Genomic DNA, 18,356 nt, shown 5'->3' on the forward strand with positions numbered 1-18,356 from the left:
TCCATCTCTCTGTCATAAGTTGAGCAACCTGCACAAGCAGTGCTTTACTGGCGCCCTCCCTTAGCCTCCCTGTTTGTGAATGTGCCGTGAGGCTGCAGCTGCACGGGCGGTTGGGGAATGCAGCTGCAGCTGCACAGAAATGCCAATGCAATATTAGAGCTGCAGTCGATTTCAGTTTCAAAGCATCAGTGTTAGTACTGCCTTTGGGTTGCAAACACTGCTGTCTAAAAACTTAAATGTTGTTATAAATAAAGAAAAAGAGCCAATTTTTGTTTGTTTTCACTGCTGCCAGCTGCAGGAGCTAGAGCAGCTGTAGGGTGGCTGGGTTTGCACTCTCTGCCTTCTAATGTTTCTCTTCTAGAGACTAGTTTTTGGGGCTTTTCAAGAACATGTACTGAGTTGCCCTTGATAATACAAAGCCAGCACGTAAATATTGTTTCATATGGAAATTAATAGTTGTTTTTCAAACTTTGCTTTAATTGCAAAGATCAAAACCAGTGGTAAGATGAGCCTTTTGAGCGGAGGAGCTGCCATGCTTTGAAATGGTGAGCATTCCCTTTAATACATGTTTCTCTAGAAGATAGGCAGCTCTCTCAATATAGCTGGTTGATTGTGCTATGCTCCAATGCATTTTGCAGAAAGCTTTTTTATCTGCTGGTGTGTGTTATCCTTCCTGGGATAGGGAGTCATAGCGTCCCCAGTAACAGTATGGTCCTTGGAGAGGATACTGCATTCCCCCAGCTGGAGCAGCTCTGCTTGCTGCAGTGGCATGCAGTACTGTAGGTGTTTCTGTGCCATGGAAACTTCAGTCCTGGCTCAGAGCTACCCTTCAGTATTTGCCTTGGGAAAGGGACTGTTAGACTGGGTGTATCTGGTATGTCTGTATCAGCCTAGGAATTGGGCTGGACGCAATTGAAAAAAATAGTATAAGGTACAGGCTGGTACAGACTGAGGACTAATAGAAAAATGAGCACTGAGCATGGTGATCATTAAACACTTCACGTTAGCGCCTGCTCCCCTGCCCACCCCCAGGTAACGAGCACAGACTGAAGCAGTGCAGGGAGACCAGGCAGAGCCTGTCAGCCTGCAGTCATGGAGATGTTTCAAGTGCTGCTCTACTAAATTAACTGAGACAATCCAAAGCATCTCTAAAGTGTTTTTTTACTCTTTATTTCTTGCTTTATTCCATATTGATCATTCCTCCCTACAAACATGGTGTTAGTTAATCAAACCCCGGCCTGTATTTCAGGTGTGTTTTCAGTTCCTCCTTTGCACGAGAACTGGCCATGGGTAGTGGCTTGTCTACTTGCCTGCGCCTACTTGGCCAGGCTGGTGACCAAGAAGTTGTGACTTGCTACATTTGGCAAATCATAGTCACAGAAGGGATGTTGTTGAATAGGGAAAATTTAAGATACTAATATTAGTGGATGGATTAAAATACCAGCTGAGGATTCACTAGTCAACCCCATGGATTTCAGTGACTCTGAGAAGAACCATGTGGCTCTGCCCCCTTGTGAGCTGGATGTATCAACCCTAACATGCTGTTAAAGCTAGGTCAGGCTTGGTCTTGTCTTCTCATCAAGATACTGAGATCTGACAGCTTGGTACTGTAAGGTATCAATGCCTTCACATCAGTGGTCTGCTTGTGTGATCATCAAAATGCTAAGGAGGTCCTCCTTAGTCTCTCTGGTCATGGTCACGGCGTGTGCACCAGCTACCACATCATACTCAGAGCACTGATTCAGAGTGGCATGTTTAAGCACGCAGCAAAGGTATTTTATCCCAAAAAGAGCCACATTCTTTATGTGCTGCTCACAATTTGTATGTTGAAAAGCCTGCTGAGTGCCACCCTTCCCAAAGATTTAGTATCATATGCCCATTTCCTGAGCAGCAGCCATCCCTGACACACAGGGTCACAACTCCGCACGGTACGGCAGCCGTTCCAGCGTGACCTGCTGGTAGGGCTTACCTAGGAGCAGGTGACTCCCCAGCACTCTGCCTGAAAGCAGCATATTTAATCAGCTCCTCTCTGTAGGGGTGGCCAGATGCTCAGCTCCAGCCACCCCATCACCCTGTCACTCCTCTCTTCTCCCTGCAGAAGGGTAGAGCTGGGCTCAGCTTGTGGTCCACACGGTCACTCGTCACTGCATTCGGATTGCTAAAGCAAACAGATGGGTGGTGCACAGGCAGACTGCTCAAAGCAGCAGCAGAGCTCTTCTCGGACAGTAGCTAACATCCAGCCATTCTTTCTCTAACTGAAGTCTGATAGCTGATTTTAGAAAAACATACACTTTTTATGTCTGCTCTCTACTGTAGTTTTCACCGCTTTCTGTTAGAAAGTTAAAACATCTAACTTTCTGGAAGCCTGACAAAGCCTACAAGTGTTTCAAAAATATGAATGAGGGCTTTACTCATAATGCTGAGTATGCTTCAAGCATGTCAAACTATATGCAACGTGCCTGTTAAGTGAAATATGCATAAAAAGCACAGAATAATTTAGGTTAGAAAGGACCTTTAAGATTGTTCATTCCAACTCCAAGCCCAGCACTGCCAAGCCCACCACTAAACCACGTCCCTAAGTGCCACATCTACACGTCTTTGAAACACCTCCAGGGGTGGTGACTCCACCACCTCCCTGGGCAGCCTGTCCCGATGCCTGACCACCCTTTCAGTGAATTTTTTTTTTTTCCCAATATCCAACCTAAACCTCCCCTGGCACAACCTGAGGCTGTTTGCTCCTTGTTATGTGGGAGAAGAGCCCGAGCCCGACCTGCCTGCAGCCCGGCCTGCCCAGCCCCCCCGCAGAGCCCCCTGCCCCCCAGCAGCTCAGCCCCCCCCAGCTGGGTGCCCCCTGCCCTGACTGAGGGGGCACTCGCTCCCCTCGCCCAGCCCGGCAGTGCAGACACGCAGCAGGACGGGCCCCGGCGCTGAGCCCTGGGGAACCCCCCGTGTGCCCGGCGCCAGCGGGATGTGACTCCATTCCCCACCGCTCCCTGGCCCGGCCACCCCCCAGCTCCTGACCCCGCGCAGAGCCCCCCCCGGCCCGGCCGGGAGCTATTTTTTCTGCCTCTTCACCCTGGTGGGGTGGTCTGTAACAGACTCCCACCACGATATCTGCCTTGTTGGCCTTCCCCAGGCTCTTACCCATAATCACTGAACCCTATTGTCACCATCGTCAAGCTCTACAGCCAAAACACTCCCTAACACACAGCGCTGCCCCACTGCCTCTCATTCCTTGCCTGTCCCTTCTCAGGAGTTTTCAGCCACCCATTGCAGCACTCCAGTTGTGCGAGGCATCCCACCATGTTTCCATGATGGCAACTATACCATGGTTTTCCTGCTGCACAATGGCTCCCAGCTCCTCCTGGTTGCTGCCCACGCTGCGTGCACTGGGGCAGGTGCGCTTCCTTGGTGCCGCCACCTTTTTTGGGGGAGAAGCTCTAACTCCTGTGTGACCATTCTCAGGCACTTCTGTTGTTTCCAACACATCAGTAACCCTTGTGCCTTTGCTGCCACATGGATCTCCATCCCCTACCTCCACTGAGATACACACAGCTCTAACAGCTGTATGCATTAATTGTCAAGCCCAAATATTGTTTCCCTCCGCAGCTCATTTGGACAAATACCTGCCATTTGACTGGGCATAGCTGCTTCTGCTGTACGGTGTATTCATTGCTACTATCTCTTGATGTGTGGTTTTCAGAGACTAATGATACTACTTCTCTACTTGCCTTGTCAAAGGCTGCCCTTGCTATAAGAGCTTAGACTAGTGAGGGACTGTTTACGATGCCTGGATTATTTTCCCATCGTGCCACTGGCAGGCTGATGACAGCAGCGTGTCCCTTACAGTCCCTGCTTGCTGAGCCTCACCGCAGTGACTGCTCAGCTCTGTGAAGAGCAGAAGCCTGCCATAAGGATGCACCCAGCCCTGTGGTGATGCAGTGGAGGGCAGCGGAGAAAAGACAGTGTGGGGAGCACCAACACGCTATGTATGAGTGGAGGAAGCCTCTCATCCTCTCCTTTCCCCATCATATTTTTGTCAGAATGGAAACACTGCATTAAGCTGTTTCTGGTTCAGTGAAGGGGCATTTGCTATCCAAAGGCAGACTGCATTTGAATTTTCTTTCTAATGCCTCGTTAACTCTCTCCTGATTTACTGTATCCACCATTATCTTGACGTTCTTTTACAACACGCATCTTTCTTCTTTGGAGAGGGGCAAAAACAGTAATGCAGAGCAGCAGATAGCTTACTGTGTGACCGAGCAGTCTAGGTGCCCAGCATGGATGACATGTGCATTATGTGGCTGTGGCGATACTGCTGCAACGCTGTCAGGTACACCATGGGCAGTGGGTTTTGTACAGTTTTTTTCTTTCTCCCTTGTGCCTCATAGACTGTTCTTCCTCTTGTCTTCCCAGAATTTATCATTGCACCATCTTCCTGGAGAAAAACAGGGCTTCGCTTCCACTCCAGAATGGCTAAGTCCTTTTTTGCAGGACTCCAGTATACACTTTGCCTTCTTGGGGAAATCCTCGGCGTTCAGATATTCTCAGTTGTGCTCAGGCCCCGAGAAGTCTGTGCATGTACTATGTAGTTGTTGAAATTCAAAGAAGACTCTGACTTGATAAGACCTGTGGGCATCAGGCAGGCGCTGCTGTTGTAACGGCCAGCGGGACCAGGTCACAACACCACCACCGTAACTTTACTTAGCTACACAATAGCTAAGGTGTGAGTGGTTGAAAATGGCATTAGGCACATACAGACAAAATCATCACTATGTTCAAGAGCCCCTCACAGCCTCTAGCCATATAGGCTGGGGTGGTTTTTTTGTTATGGTTTTTTTTTTAATTGTTGGGAGTGTTTTGTTTTTGTTTTTTTGTAGAGTAGGCCCTCTATGGAACATGTAGTAAATAACCATTGTCCCTCTGTATAATTACTTAAATTCTCTAGGAGACTTATTTTAAGCAGCTTAAGTGCTAAGTTTAACCACCTTGAAGACTTAAGGCTCTATCCATCCTAGACTAGCTCTGAGGCCTCAGAATACCTTCTGCTCTAAGTATGTTTCTGAACATTAATGCTCAAGGGTTTATTCCAAGGCTTTCCAAAACAGGGCAGCACAAGAGCATCTTCCACCAACAGTGTACCACTGAGCCTTGTTTGGTTGCTGTGGCAAAGTCACCAGTAAGAAATTCCAAAGCATCAAAATGATGTTCATTATGGTAGTAAACATACTTGTGACCAAGTGATTCTGAATACATGCTGTCAAGAGCAAGGTCAGTTGAAGGAACTCCCAGACTAGCACCAACTCCTTTTCACATTGCTCAGGGGGAGTCAACAGTTATCAACACTTGTTTGGCTCAGCAGCAGTGTTGCAAAAGCTGCAGCCACGTCGGCAGACTGCGCTGCTTTCTTGGAGGAAGCTGACAGTTTGACTTACTCTGTCCACAGCTGATCAGTGATGGCAGCGTGGTGTACGCAGAAGCCCTCTGGGACCATGTCACGATGGATGACCAAGAGCTGGGATTCAAGGCTGGCGATGTCATTGAAGTAATGGATGCTACCAACAAGGAGTGGTGGTGGGGGAGGATTCTGGACAGCGAAGGCTGGTTTCCAGCCAGCTTTGTACGGGTAAGAGTTTGATATTTCTTTATGCCTCTCCATTAGTAGCAAGCGCTTGTTCTTTTTCTGCTGGTTTCATGTTCTGTAGTGACTCCTCAGCACTGTCACTGCTAGAGATAGTTGGCTCAATGTGCCTTGTTACTATTCCTCTGCGCATGGCTGCGGTACATTGGGCTGAACTGCCACCAGTGTGGAGAAGGTCCCTCTTTACATGAGTAAATCAGGGCAAGGGTGGTTCAGTTCCAGACTCCTGGAGCTAATGTGAGTTGTGCCAGCTGGGGAACTGCCCTGCATGGTGGTTTCAGCCTGGGCTCCTGCTTACACATACGTATATCGGCTAGTTTGTGCCCAAGCACACAGCATGCCCTTCAGGAGCGAGCAACAAACACCCTCTATGAGGAATCCCAGATGCAGCAGGCAGAGGTCTTCCCTCTAGTGTCCACCTCAGACAGTATGGGATGAGCATGGCACCAAATTTAGTTTTCTCCACCTGGTGCTGGGTCCAGTGCAATGCCATGTCCCACCTGACTCACTCATACACCTGCTCTTATCCCTGGAGTTTTAACAATGTCAGGCTGCTGGGCTGCCACATGGCACTGTATTCCAGGGATTTAAAAATGGTGGAGAAAACCACAAAAAATGTCTTGGAGGTCATGTGGGACAACTGATGAGGGAAGATAGGAAACACTTGATGCTTTTGGGCCAAGGCTTGTGGGTCAAGGCTCTCCCTCGAGGCCAGCTACAAAGGCCATGTAGAAACAGCTATATAGAACAGAGGTTGGATTAAATTCCAACAGAGCAGTCTGAAACACACCTGAATTCTCTGTGCAAGTTGGGGGTAAGATAAGAGTCTGGGTAACCGCTGTGCACTTTCCTGCTGTGAGGAGCATCTTTTTTCCTTTCTTTGGGCTGTGACTGTCGGTGTGGATGCCTGACCCAGCTTTCACCACTTCAGGGCAGGCTCCTCAGTACTGCAAAAGCAATTAGGTGCCTCAGGGCAGATTCTCAGCCCTTTAGCTCTTTATCCAGGTCACTTCAGATCACAGTGACCCAAAACCAGGTGAAGCATGAAAGGAGGTGATACAAGGTGATCCCGTCTGTAGCAAAAGTCCTTCGAGAATTGAGGCAGATAGTGCTGTGTAAATTTTGAAATGCTTTGTTATAGATTGCAGCAGACAGTCTCACCTGGGTAACTTACAAATGGTGCATGTTTTTGCAAGTGAGATTACTAGAACCAAACTCTCAGCACCGGCGGGGACAGAACTGCTTTTTTCATAGTCAAAACACAGGCCTTTTTTTCTTTTGTGTTACCGCTACATTGAATTGTTGTACTGGCTGGCAAAAATCTGTGGTAAGATTTCAGGAGACTACTGCTAGCCATTAGGGATACAGAGTAACAAGTTCTTTTATCAGAGTAATTACAACACTTACACAGGCATCTGAGTGAAGCTTCCCTGCTAATTACCGCTGGGTCTCAACTTACTGCCGGGAAGGCCGGTATGTTGGCAGACTTGCATGATGTGCAGGTCTCTCAGTTACTCCACACCAGTTTCAGGCCAGGCTCCGAGTTTAAGACTCACCAGTGTTGTTCTGCTCACAGTGAAGGAGAACCAGGATTGCACATCGTCAGGGCTTCTCCAACTGTAAAGAGTGAGTAAATGTGATCTATGCCAGTGTTGGCAAAGGGATACGAGTATGCTCTGGGTTTTTATATGTAGCTATATCTGTATCAAGTGGTAAGTAATCCTGCCTAGAAGAAACTACAGTTCTGTGCAATTGTACTAGTTGTAGTTACGCATGTTCCTGCTTCAGTGTTTTTCACTTCTGTGCTGGAACTGATCATTCGAGTTGTGTACAAAATACTCCCAGGGGCACTCTGACCGCTACAGTACTGCTACAGAAGAGAAAGCTCGGAAGTGAAAGGCACCGTCAAGCGGCCGCTGTTACCTCCGGGCCCTGGCTGCGGGGTGCAGCCTGCAGGGCGCCGTGCCTGCGCACGCCGGTGCTTCTGCCCGTGCTGCGCTGCCATCTGATGGGCGCCAACAGCCCAGTAACTAGTGCTGCTCCTTACCGCACAGTACGCCCGCTGGCGTCTATCTGCTTCTATATTCACAAATTCTCTTTAAATAATCTTGGGGAAGCAGATACTGAGCGTCCATCTGTTATTCATCGTACGAGTACAGCAATACAGCTGTATCAAAAAGCAACTGTTTGCTGGTTTCCCCCCTCTCTCCCTAAGTGTCTCCTCACACGTACCTAAGCAGAGTTCACTTGATAAACCGTTTCTGTCCTGACTTTGTATGTATTCTTCCTGGAAGACTCCAGATCATTCCTGTGATTTCTGTCCACAAGAGATGCCTGCTTAAAGCCACCCATGTCACACAGTGGGAGCAGCTGGAAAGTACCCTCCCTAAACTATCTGGCCTTAGCTTCCCCCCCAGGGAAAATATGTTTACAGGTAATATACACACAGCAGCCCTTGTCACTCCTCACCCTAGCACAGTACTCTTCTGCCATTCAGTCAGCTGCCCACGCTTCTTTTCCCTGGGAGAGCTGTGTTCAGCAATACAAACGGTGAACATCTTGTGTGTCCGGCACAGCTGCGAGTAAACCAGGATGAACCCATGGAAGATTACCCCCTGAAGGTAGAGGGTGGCAAAGAGGACGACTCCTGCAGCAGCACCCGCCGTTTTGGGATGGGGCAGACCACTAAAGACCAAATGAGGACCAACGTCATCAATGAGATCATAAGCACAGAGAGAGACTACATCAAGCATCTGAAGGACATTTGTGAGGTAATGGAAAAAAGGGGGAAGCGAACGTAAGAACTTGTTTGAAGGGTAACAGAATATGCCCCATTCTTGCCCAAAGAGAGACCCTAAGCAAGTAACTTTTCTGAAAATGAGCCTATTTCCACCAGAGCTTGTTCTGATAAACGGCACTGCATGCTCAGAAAACAGAAGACAATTCATTACAGTAATATCCCAAATCCCTCTGTATTTGGAGCACCCACTTGGGCTCTGATTAAATGGAATTGATTGAATTTGCCAAGCCAGAGAAAAAGCAAATGTCTAGCATTGCTGTCCTCTTTAATACATGTTCTGTGGTAATATAATCAGCAACCCCAGCCTTCAGGCAAGTCATGCTCAGATCGAAACAACTGGGGGATTTTCAGCCAATTAGGTCTTTCAATTGCAAATATGCTGAACATTGCGACACCTCTTCTAAAAGAGACCCGGTACACCGGGGCAAACGAAGGTAATTGGTGAGGGTTTTGCAGGAACATAGTTCTTCACTGAAATGACACAAAAACATAGTGCCTTCCAGGAAAGCCAGCTGGGGGAAAGCAGCACACACTTACCAGACAGGCCTTTCCTCCTGCAGTGTCCCCCCCATGTCCTTTGTGCACTCCTCCTCCCTTGAGTCAACCAGGCATTTCCTAATACAAGCATCCAAACCAGATCCACAACTGGATTTAATTGGTCTAAACCCATCAGTGGATCAGCGCTGGGGTCAGAACACCCAGTAGCCTGCAGACAGACAAAGGTGGGTTTCACAGGAGGGAAAGCTGCCATGGGACTCCCAAGTGTGGATTACAGTATCCTCTAAGGCAGTGATGATGTAACTGTGGCTGAGTTTCTGTTTCCACCATGTTTTGGGTAGTTATCAGAGGAAATCATAGCTAGAACATGGAAGCAGCTATGCAGGAAGGGGGTACAGGAACCCAGTGTACAGCTGACTACAGTTCACGGGGTTTTCTGTCGATAACCAAAGGCCACAGAGCAAATGCCCACCAAGTTTTCCCATTTGTTTTCCTCCTAGGGTTATATTAAGCAGTGCCGCAAAAGAGCCGACATGTTTACAGAAGAACAGCTGAAGACAATCTTTGGGAATATTGAGGACATCTACAGGTGCCAGAAGAAATTTGTTAAAGCACTAGAGAAGAAATTCAACAAAGACCACCCACATTTGAGTGAGGTTGGCTCATGCTTCTTGGAATATGTAAGTAAATTTGACTTTGTGGGAAAGGGGTAGCTGAGCGTGGATTAAGCCAAAGGATTTAGAAACCGATCTAACTGAATTGAAGCTCTGTTTAAAAAATCCCACCGAACCAAATTAAATGCTACCCCCTACCCTGTCCAACCACTACCCACCTCCCAACGCAACATCCTCTAGCTCTTGTGGCTGTGGAAAGAACACTTACAAAGGTGCCTCAGTGTCTGAGCACTATACTCCCTGCCAGACAGTGCTCCTCGAGGCAAAAATGTGGGAAGATTCCAAAATACTGTGCTGGACCTGAGTTTACAGCTGTGGCATTTTTGGGTCAGTGCAGGATCAGCAATGGCTGATTTCGACCATTACAAACATGCAGCTGAGCACAGGCCAGAATACATGGAAATGTCTTGCTCTTACAGATAAGCAGCACATCCTGTAATTTGTAATATACCCTGCCCAACCCCTGCTTCAGGTCTCTGGGCTTCAAAGTTTGGGCAGGATACAAATTACTGAACAGCCCCATGTGATACTCGAGCAGGACCTGCACTGGGAACTCACACACAGCAGTCTGAGGCAAGCCATCACCCTCAGGAACACGGACAGTAAATCATTTCGTTTCCCTTGCAGCAAACAGAGTTTCAGATATACTCTGAATACTGCAACAACCACCCCAACGCCTGCATGGAGCTGTCCCGCCTCGCCAAAGTTAACAAGTACGTCTACTTCTTCGAAGCCTGCCGCCTGCTGCAGAAGATGATTGACATCTCACTAGATGGGTTTCTGCTGACTCCTGTGCAGAAAATCTGCAAATACCCACTGCAACTGGCTGAACTGCTCAAATACACCAACCCCCAGCACAGGTAGGTCAGCACGGTGGGGAGGGAAGGAGCGAGACTGGTCTCATGGAAAAGGACTAATGCAGAATTGTGTATGGAGGAGGGTAGCTTGCCAAGAGCAGCCGATACCATGGTTCTTCTGTGTTACCTTGTAGAAACCAGGGGGGAAAAAAGTATTTTTCTATCAAATACATAATTTTTCATTAAAGTAGCACTGGGTTTTCCTGTCTGTTACAGATCTGGACTTGCAAGGTTCACCTTATAATGGTACTTTTCTATTTCATTTGGCCCACGTATTTCTGGCACCAGCACATACGTACTTTGGAGTTAAAATTTGTTTCTAATGGTGGTGTTGAAAACTTTGCCTCCAAAAGCACTGGTTGAATATACCCCAAAATGCCCATGTCACTACCCCACAGCATGTCAGGGCTGTGTAGCAGTCATGCGCTTTGCCCAGTGCTTCACCAGCAGGAAGTCATGGCCTACAGCTGTCAGGCCATGCACACTGGCCACTTCAGCACCAGCTCTGAAGCCTCCAAATCCATTGCTCAGTAAAGGCACTGCCCTTGGCTCAAATAACTATGTCACTTAATCAAGCATCTGAAATAATTAGCTACAGAAATAAAACATGAAAAATCTGTCTTAAAAGTGTTGATACTGGTCCATTGTGGCTTGACTTAATTTTACCTTCCTAAGTGCAGCACTGATATTTCACAGAATGGTTTTAAGCATGTCTTACTAGATTTATAAGCATGATGTTCTGAAGCCGACCTCTGAACAGAAAGCTTCTCGATGCAGTACACAGATGTTTGGGAAATTATGTTGGAAACGAGTTGTGCAGAACAGCTCCTTCCCAGCTACTTAAACTCAGAAGTAGCTGGTGGCAGCAGATGGTTTGTGGGGGAGGGTAGATCAGCTTCTGTCTCACCCTTCCAGGTAAAACCTACCTGAAATGAAGCCAGTTATTGCTGATCTGCCTTACCTATGCATGGCAGACTCAGTCCCTGTATGCAAGTGGTGCATTATGAATATATTGCATTATGTTGCAGAAAACACCCAAGGCTTGGAAAGCCCTGGAGATTCTTCCAGCAACTTGTATTTACACCTCTGTGGCTGAACTTGCTTGCTTACCCCCTTCCCTTCCACACACCGGGCCTGGATTTGTTACAAGACTGTAATCTGGGCCTCTAAGCCAGCATGCGTCTGAAACCTGTACCTCTGACTTCCAGCAGAAACTAGCTGGGACAGAACCGCAAGTGGAACTCGTGTTTTCTGCTCTCCAGCCCTAGGCCGAGCCCGACTGCACTCCTTTGGAGCGTAGGTACAATAAGCACACGTCATTTTGTCATGCCTAACACTTCTGCCCTACCGTAGGGATTTTAAAGACGTCGAAGCTGCCTTAAATGCCATGAAGAACGTTGCTCGGCTCATCAATGAGAGAAAGCGGCGGCTGGAGAACATTGACAAAATTGCTCAGTGGCAGAGTTCGATAGAAGACTGGGAGGTAAGAGACTTACTTTCGCCATGAATTGAACGTTCTGCGTTGCCCCTCTTCTCCCCCTGCAACAGCTTCTGTCTACAGCAGGATTTTCGTAAGGATTACAGTCTAGCCCTGCCTCAGGTCAGCTGCCCCTCTTTGTGTGCGTTCGTTCTTTTATTTAGACAGATACAATCTTTTAGTACAACAGAAATGTTCTAGTGCGTAACAGCTACACCAGCTGCCTTTGCATGCTCCCCGAGATTTCTGCTTTCCCATTTTCCTTGCAGAATAAAATGAGTGCGTAGGTTAGTGAAATCCTGTTGTTTTCCTTTTGCCCCCCATTTTATCTTGAGTGATTTCAAATGCTCCCAATGGGCAGAACTGCCCCTTAATGCTCAATAGCCACATTATTCTTGCAGAAAGGCAAGCTCTGATGTAGTGACAAAGGAAGCCAAGGTTTCGTGTAGACTCATTAAAACAAAAAATTAGTAAAAGAAGCAAACCCACTAATTTTCTAAATCCTACACTCAATAAAACCAGACTGTCTCCCTCCCAAGGATGTCAGGCTACGTTGTCAGCTCTCCGCTTACGTGCCTCCTTTAATGTCAGGGATGGATCAGCTGCCCTGAGCAGACTCCCTGGAAAAGGAGATCTTTTTCATTTACCACACTGTTCTTATCAAATTCAGTTCCCATTCCCCGGGTGCGAGGGGCACAGTGTCTCCCTGATGCGACAAGGACTGTCCTCCAGCCCAGCAGCTCCCTCTCATTCCCAGAAGTTTCATCAGCAGGAATTCAGGCCACCCAGGCCCCTCAGCCAGGCTGAGGTTCTCTTATGAGACTGTGGGCTTATTTCTTCTCCCCCGTTTTCAGATGGCTGAGACCCACCTGTTCTTTGTGCTGTTTTCAGGGTGAAGATGTCCTGGTCAGAAGCTCAGAACTCATCTATTCTGGGGAATTAACCAAAATCTCCCACCCTCAAGCCAAGAGCCAACAGAGGATGTTCTTCCTCTTCGATCACCAGCTCGTCTGCTGCAAGAAGGTAACCTCACTAGCCAGGCAGGAATGCTGTCTGTCACAGCACTAAAGCATTTGAGCAAACTCTCTCTTTACCCGTTTGCTTCCTTAATACTTACTAGCATCATATATGCTTCTGGCACAGAGATTTCTACGCGCATTCGTTGCGTTGTTTCCTCTGACATCACCTGACCACAGCAATAAGCTACAGAAACCATCTACTGGCCTAATTCTTACAGCAAAAGGGAAGCACTGCGCTGCTTCTAGGGTTAGTGTATGTGTTTGTGTGCTGTATGTGTGCTCAAGTATGAGCACTGTCACCCATTTTCTTTTAAATACGTTTGTTTTTTTTCAACTGCACTTCCACATGAGATTATTATTATATTATATTATATATATTATATATATATGCAGCTTTGATGAAGAGCTGTGGGCCTTGACAGTCGCTAACACCATATTAACATCACATGTAAGTACAGACCATGCTATTTTTCATAACCCAAGTGATCAGTCTTCCTTGGTAGAGCAAATGAAAGGTATCTTTCATTGGAATTTCAGCACTGAACATGCCATTTTTTTTGCATAATCCATGGCATACAGGTAGCTACAGGTAACTAAGGCATGAAACCCTCACTGTTTTATCACTGCGCTCAAGTTTACTTCTTGTTGTCAACACAAAAATCAAAAGCTAATTAGGATATTTTTTTTGGCTTTCTAACTGGGACTGCAGGATTCCAATACTATTTTTTGACACACGCTTAATGAGGATTTGGGATCATGTGTACCAACACAAGCTTGCTTCTCATTCAGAGCTTCTCAGGGCAGCTGATATTCCCCAATGACGGATGCCAGCCTATCCTGACCCCACCACTGAAGAAACCATGCAATTCCTCCCCTTGCTGCCAATGGTGTCAACAGGAGCTCAGTGCTTTGCAATTTCATAGAGTCAAATCCTGTATCATTTTTTTCTTACAGGACTGTAATGACTGCCACAAAGATTAAATGCTGCATCGTACCAAAGAATATGAATGCTTAAGGAAGGGATGGGACAGGGAACAGTAACATTTGTATGAGTCTGTGTGATCTCTCTTACAGGATCTTTTGCGCCGGGACATCTTGTATTATAAGAGTCGGATCAATATGGATGATATGGAAATACTGGATGTAGAAGATGGGAAGGACAAGGACTTCAATATTAGCGTGAAAAATGCATTTAAATTGCACTGCCGAGACACTGAGGAAGTCCACTTATTCTGTGCAAAAAAGCCTGAGCAGAAACAGCGCTGGCTGAAGGCATTTGAGAATGAAAGAAGACAGGTTCAGCTCGACCAAGAGACAGGTATGGGAAGAGCAGTGTTGTGAGCCAGTGGTCTTTCGATGGGTGTTGAGGGTGGTTTTTTTGTTTCTTGTTTGGTTTTTTTTAACCACCAGCCAATGCATGGGAATGAAAGGGTAGGGAAGCAAGTCCGTGCTCCAGTCCAGCTCTGGGCTGCTGAATTGCACATCCTGGATGAATCTGTGCAATTGAAAAAAAAAAAAAATGCAAACCACTGTGAGCAGACACTGCAGTATGTCCTCAGGGAGGCTGATGTGTCTTTCACGAGTTCAGGCAGGGCTGACCAAATAGTCAATACTTACATACAGCTTCCATTATTTTGCAGTACAGTGTGAGTCCCCAGCTTGGCAATATCTGTAAAAAACACGTTCAGTCAAGGGTTCTCATTGTAAAAGAGGGTTTTAATTGTTTTGTCTAAATACTGCTTAATTCAGACCTGTGATCTAATGATATTTGAGCCACAGCAGGCCTGGCTGGCAGCTTCTTCACCCAGCAAAGCGCAGGCAGTAAACCCTGCATGAGAGGTAGGGAGGGCTGTGCAGCGCAGCGCAAGCTGGGGGGAGCAGTACGTGCCCCTTCCAGCTTTGGGAGTAATTTTAGCTTGTGACCTCTCACCTCAGGCATATTCCTGCCACCGTATTTCCCTTGCTCTCTGTGCCAGTGTCTTCCATGAGATATAAAATGGTGACCTGCTGCTGACAAACTCCTATTTTATCTTCAAGGTTTTTCAATCACAGAGGTGCAGAAAAAGCAGGCAATGCTGAATGCCAGCAAGCAGCACCATACTGGGAAGCCTAAGGGTAAGTCACACCTGAACACATAAATGCTGCTAGAACCGTGTGTGTGTGTGTGCATGTGTCTATATTTACTATATGGGAGCACTTCCAATGAAGTGGCATTAATTCTTGAGAAAGCCAGATGGTGAGCTCTGATGTGACAATCTGCAGTATTGTTCCTGGCAGATTCAGACAGCTGGAGTCAGGAAACAATTCATAACTACAGGAAAGCTGCTTCACACCTGATTGCCGAGCACGGTGCCGGGTGCCACGGTTACATACAAACCAGCAGCTCCTGCTCAAGGGCTAGTTCACAGGCTCGCCTTAGAAGCCAGGCTCTCCAAGCAGTGCGGTACGCCCTTTGTGAAAAGACAAGATTAAGTTTTGTAGTAACCCCCATGGTGCAAAGAGGGTCCTAAAGGTCGCTGCAGCAGGGACTATTCCTGCTTGGGAAGACGCTTTGAAACCTGTATTTCTGGCAGAACACCACAGGTAGGTACCACGCGCATTGACAGAGCTCCACGTTGAACCCTGAAGACAAGGAAGACTTAGCAGCAGCCAGGGGAGCGTGTGCTCAAGAGGTTCCTGTGCCCACCGTGCTGCCAGCTGAAGATTCCTGCTACCTTATTTCATGATGCCGTCACACCTCTTTATATCCAGAGGGACAGGTGTCACTTGCTTTCCCCCTGGACCCACAGACAGGCCACCGCTTCCTCTTGGTGGTACCAGCCAGCAAGTAAATCCCAGCCCAGTCTCCAGAAAGCAAGCTTGGCTGAATTTCAAAGTCAGATGTAAGACTTGGCTGCAAACAGGGAAGTTTGGAAGGAGGCCAGACCTCTCTAACAGAGCCAAGCCCTAGGGGTGACACAGTAAAGGAGACCCCCTAAGCCAGCCCTGTCCGCAGGCTAGGCACTGACCATTACAACTCTGAAATCCACCGCAGGAAGTTGTAAGAGGCAAGACAGGCACATGCACAGCAGCTGCTTCTCCCAAAACCGCCAAAGGCAGAGGTGAAGTTTGTCACTAATGATGAGCTACAGCTGTTTAGCCCTGCTGTTGTGCTGACAGAACACCTGTCAGTTACGCTTCACATTGCTGGGCCTTCCACAGCAAAGCTGATCCCCCCCAGCAGTGCCGAAACCAAGGGTCATACTAAGGCAAACCCCGCTGACTCCCCTGCAGCTTTAACAAGGACTGGGCAGGGTGTGGGGAAGGGAGCTGTGCTCAACTAACATGCTTCCCCATCTCCTTCTCGCCGCAGCTGTCACCAGGCCATACTATGACTTTCTGATGCGTCAGAAGCATCCCACCCTGCCTACCACGCTCCCTCAGCAGCAAGTCTTCATGCTGGCAGAGCCCAAGCGCAAGCCCTCGAACTTCTGGCAGAACATCAGCAGGCTGACGCCCTTCCGGAAATAAGGGCAGCCCCGTGTTTGTGCCTGAACCCCTTTCGAGAAAGCACTTTATCCGTCAGTCCTGGGAGGTGGAGCCCAGGTTCTTCCAATCCTTTGTTTACAGAGGATGGCACACGTGCTCCGGCCTTCCCTATTTATTTTGCAGACCGACTGACTGCACTGGCTCCGAGGTGAGACGCTGCGTGCGTGTGCTTGCACACACGTGTGCACTTGTGCCAGTCCCAACGAGCCAGCCTTGCACAGCGCCCAAGAGGCAAACTTCCAGGAAGAGATCACGGGAGGGAGCCTGACATGTTTCACCTAAAAAGATTTCGCTTGTCAGCTGTACTTTCTTCCCGCTGCGAACACTGCTGCTGTCTGGCAGCTGTCAGAGGGGACAGTGGCTGATACACCTGCTGGCTTCCTGCCCACTGACACGCTCCAAACAGTTCAGAGTCATTGACACGATACATTTTCTGTGGAGGGATAAACCCTTCTGCTCTCTGCCCACCCCCACTCCCCACGTTTCTCAGAGACACGATCCTCCTCCACCGCCTCACTCATTCAGTTAGCCTTGGCAGGCACTCAGCCAACAGTGAGTATCGCACTGTGACCTTTTCCTTCCCTTTAGTTCAACACCACTGATGATGAACTAGATAGTACTTTAAACTGTGCCAATCAACCTGCAGCATGAGTAAAGTTCAAGAATCTCTCTAGTGGGTTTGAGTTACGCAAGTTAGAGAAAAGTGTGCCTAATTAATACCGTACTCAATTCCTTAGATTCTCATCTCTCCATCATTCTGCCATATTTCCTGGCCAATGAAAATGCTCATCGTTTGTAATGTGTTTATTTATGGTAAAAATCAGAACTGTGTATTTTGTAAGTCTGTAATTGTTCTTGTCAGATGTTGTTAACTTGATGCCTGTTTTGTCTATTTTTTTTTTTTTAAAGAAAGGTCAATATTTGCAAACCTAGCTCCCAGAAGTCAGAGTCTACAGTTCAACTCTGAAAGATGATTGTTATGCAAACTCCCACAGACCCTCCATTCAAGGGGTATTACGACAGGTCTTTGCCACCTTTAAAAAGATGGAAAGCCACTTTAAAAAGGCCTAGATTTGGCATTAGGAGCCTCACATTAAGTACCCAAGTTTCAAACTGTGGCCAAAAAGAATTAATTTAAACCTTGGTTAGCAAAAGGAAAGATTTGCCTTACCATAGAGAGAGTTAGAAGCCATACTGACTGAATTCCTTAGCTTAGGAGACATCCTGTGACAGTGGAAGGAAGACGCCAGCTCATTCCAACGACGCTAGTGTGAGTGAGCATTAACTGCCCGCAGAGCTCAGAAATCCAGTGTTTGTTGATGCTGTAGCTGACCAAAGTCTGGTCATCCAGGGATATCTGAATTCAGTAGCATGTACAAAGTCATTCTTGCACTATATCTTTCCCCCAGACCAGGGGTAACATTTAATTTCATAAAGAAACTTGTAAAAGTGACTCTCAGCCTGTGTTTGTCTCCAACATGTCTGTGTGAACTTGTTTCTCTTCAAAGTCACTGTAGGGATTCTGCTCTTGCACTCCAGAAGTGACCACTGATCAGTAGAAGCCGTGCTAGGTTATCCTCCAAGCCATCCTTGGGGTGGAAGACTGGTGAAGCAGAGACCGTACTGGAGACGTGCTGATCGCTTAGGACACTGATCAAGGTTAGGAAGTCACCAGTTCCCAAATTCCCGCTAGTTACTTAAAACACGTGTCTAGGAAACATCAGAAAAGTGCAGGGGATGCTCAAGCCCACTTTGAGCAACATAGAATTAAGGAGTACCAGGAAGCGTGAAGAAGTACAAATGTAAAGAGAACCCATGGGTCCTCCCGGGACCTGCCCAGCCTACGCCCCTGCCCTTCTTCC

At 47.5% G+C, this 18,356-nt stretch overlaps 1 protein-coding gene across 5 annotated transcripts in view; it reads left to right on the forward strand.

The window, feature by feature from the left end:
* The window catches only part of ARHGEF4 (Rho guanine nucleotide exchange factor 4), a 228,211-nt gene extending 210,264 nt beyond the window's left edge, over nt 1-17,947 (forward strand). For all 5 annotated transcript variants that reach the window (XM_056358091.1, XM_056358093.1, XM_056358092.1 and 2 more), the window contains 9 exons: nt 5,447-5,626; nt 8,218-8,412; nt 9,440-9,619; nt 10,241-10,473; nt 11,824-11,953; nt 12,839-12,970; nt 14,041-14,284; nt 15,004-15,081; nt 16,319-17,947. In XM_056358091.1, the coding sequence (XP_056214066.1) occupies nt 5,447-5,626; nt 8,218-8,412; nt 9,440-9,619; nt 10,241-10,473; nt 11,824-11,953; nt 12,839-12,970; nt 14,041-14,284; nt 15,004-15,081; nt 16,319-16,476 (1,530 nt within the window). In that variant the 3' untranslated portion in view covers nt 16,477-17,947. The remainder of the gene's footprint in view (nt 1-5,446; nt 5,627-8,217; nt 8,413-9,439; nt 9,620-10,240; nt 10,474-11,823; nt 11,954-12,838; nt 12,971-14,040; nt 14,285-15,003; nt 15,082-16,318) is intronic.
* Nucleotides 17,948-18,356: the final 409 nt, after the last annotated feature.

This window comes from Falco biarmicus, chromosome 13 (genome assembly GCF_023638135.1).
Source record: "Falco biarmicus isolate bFalBia1 chromosome 13, bFalBia1.pri, whole genome shotgun sequence".
NCBI lineage: Eukaryota > Metazoa > Chordata > Aves > Falconiformes > Falconidae > Falco > Falco biarmicus.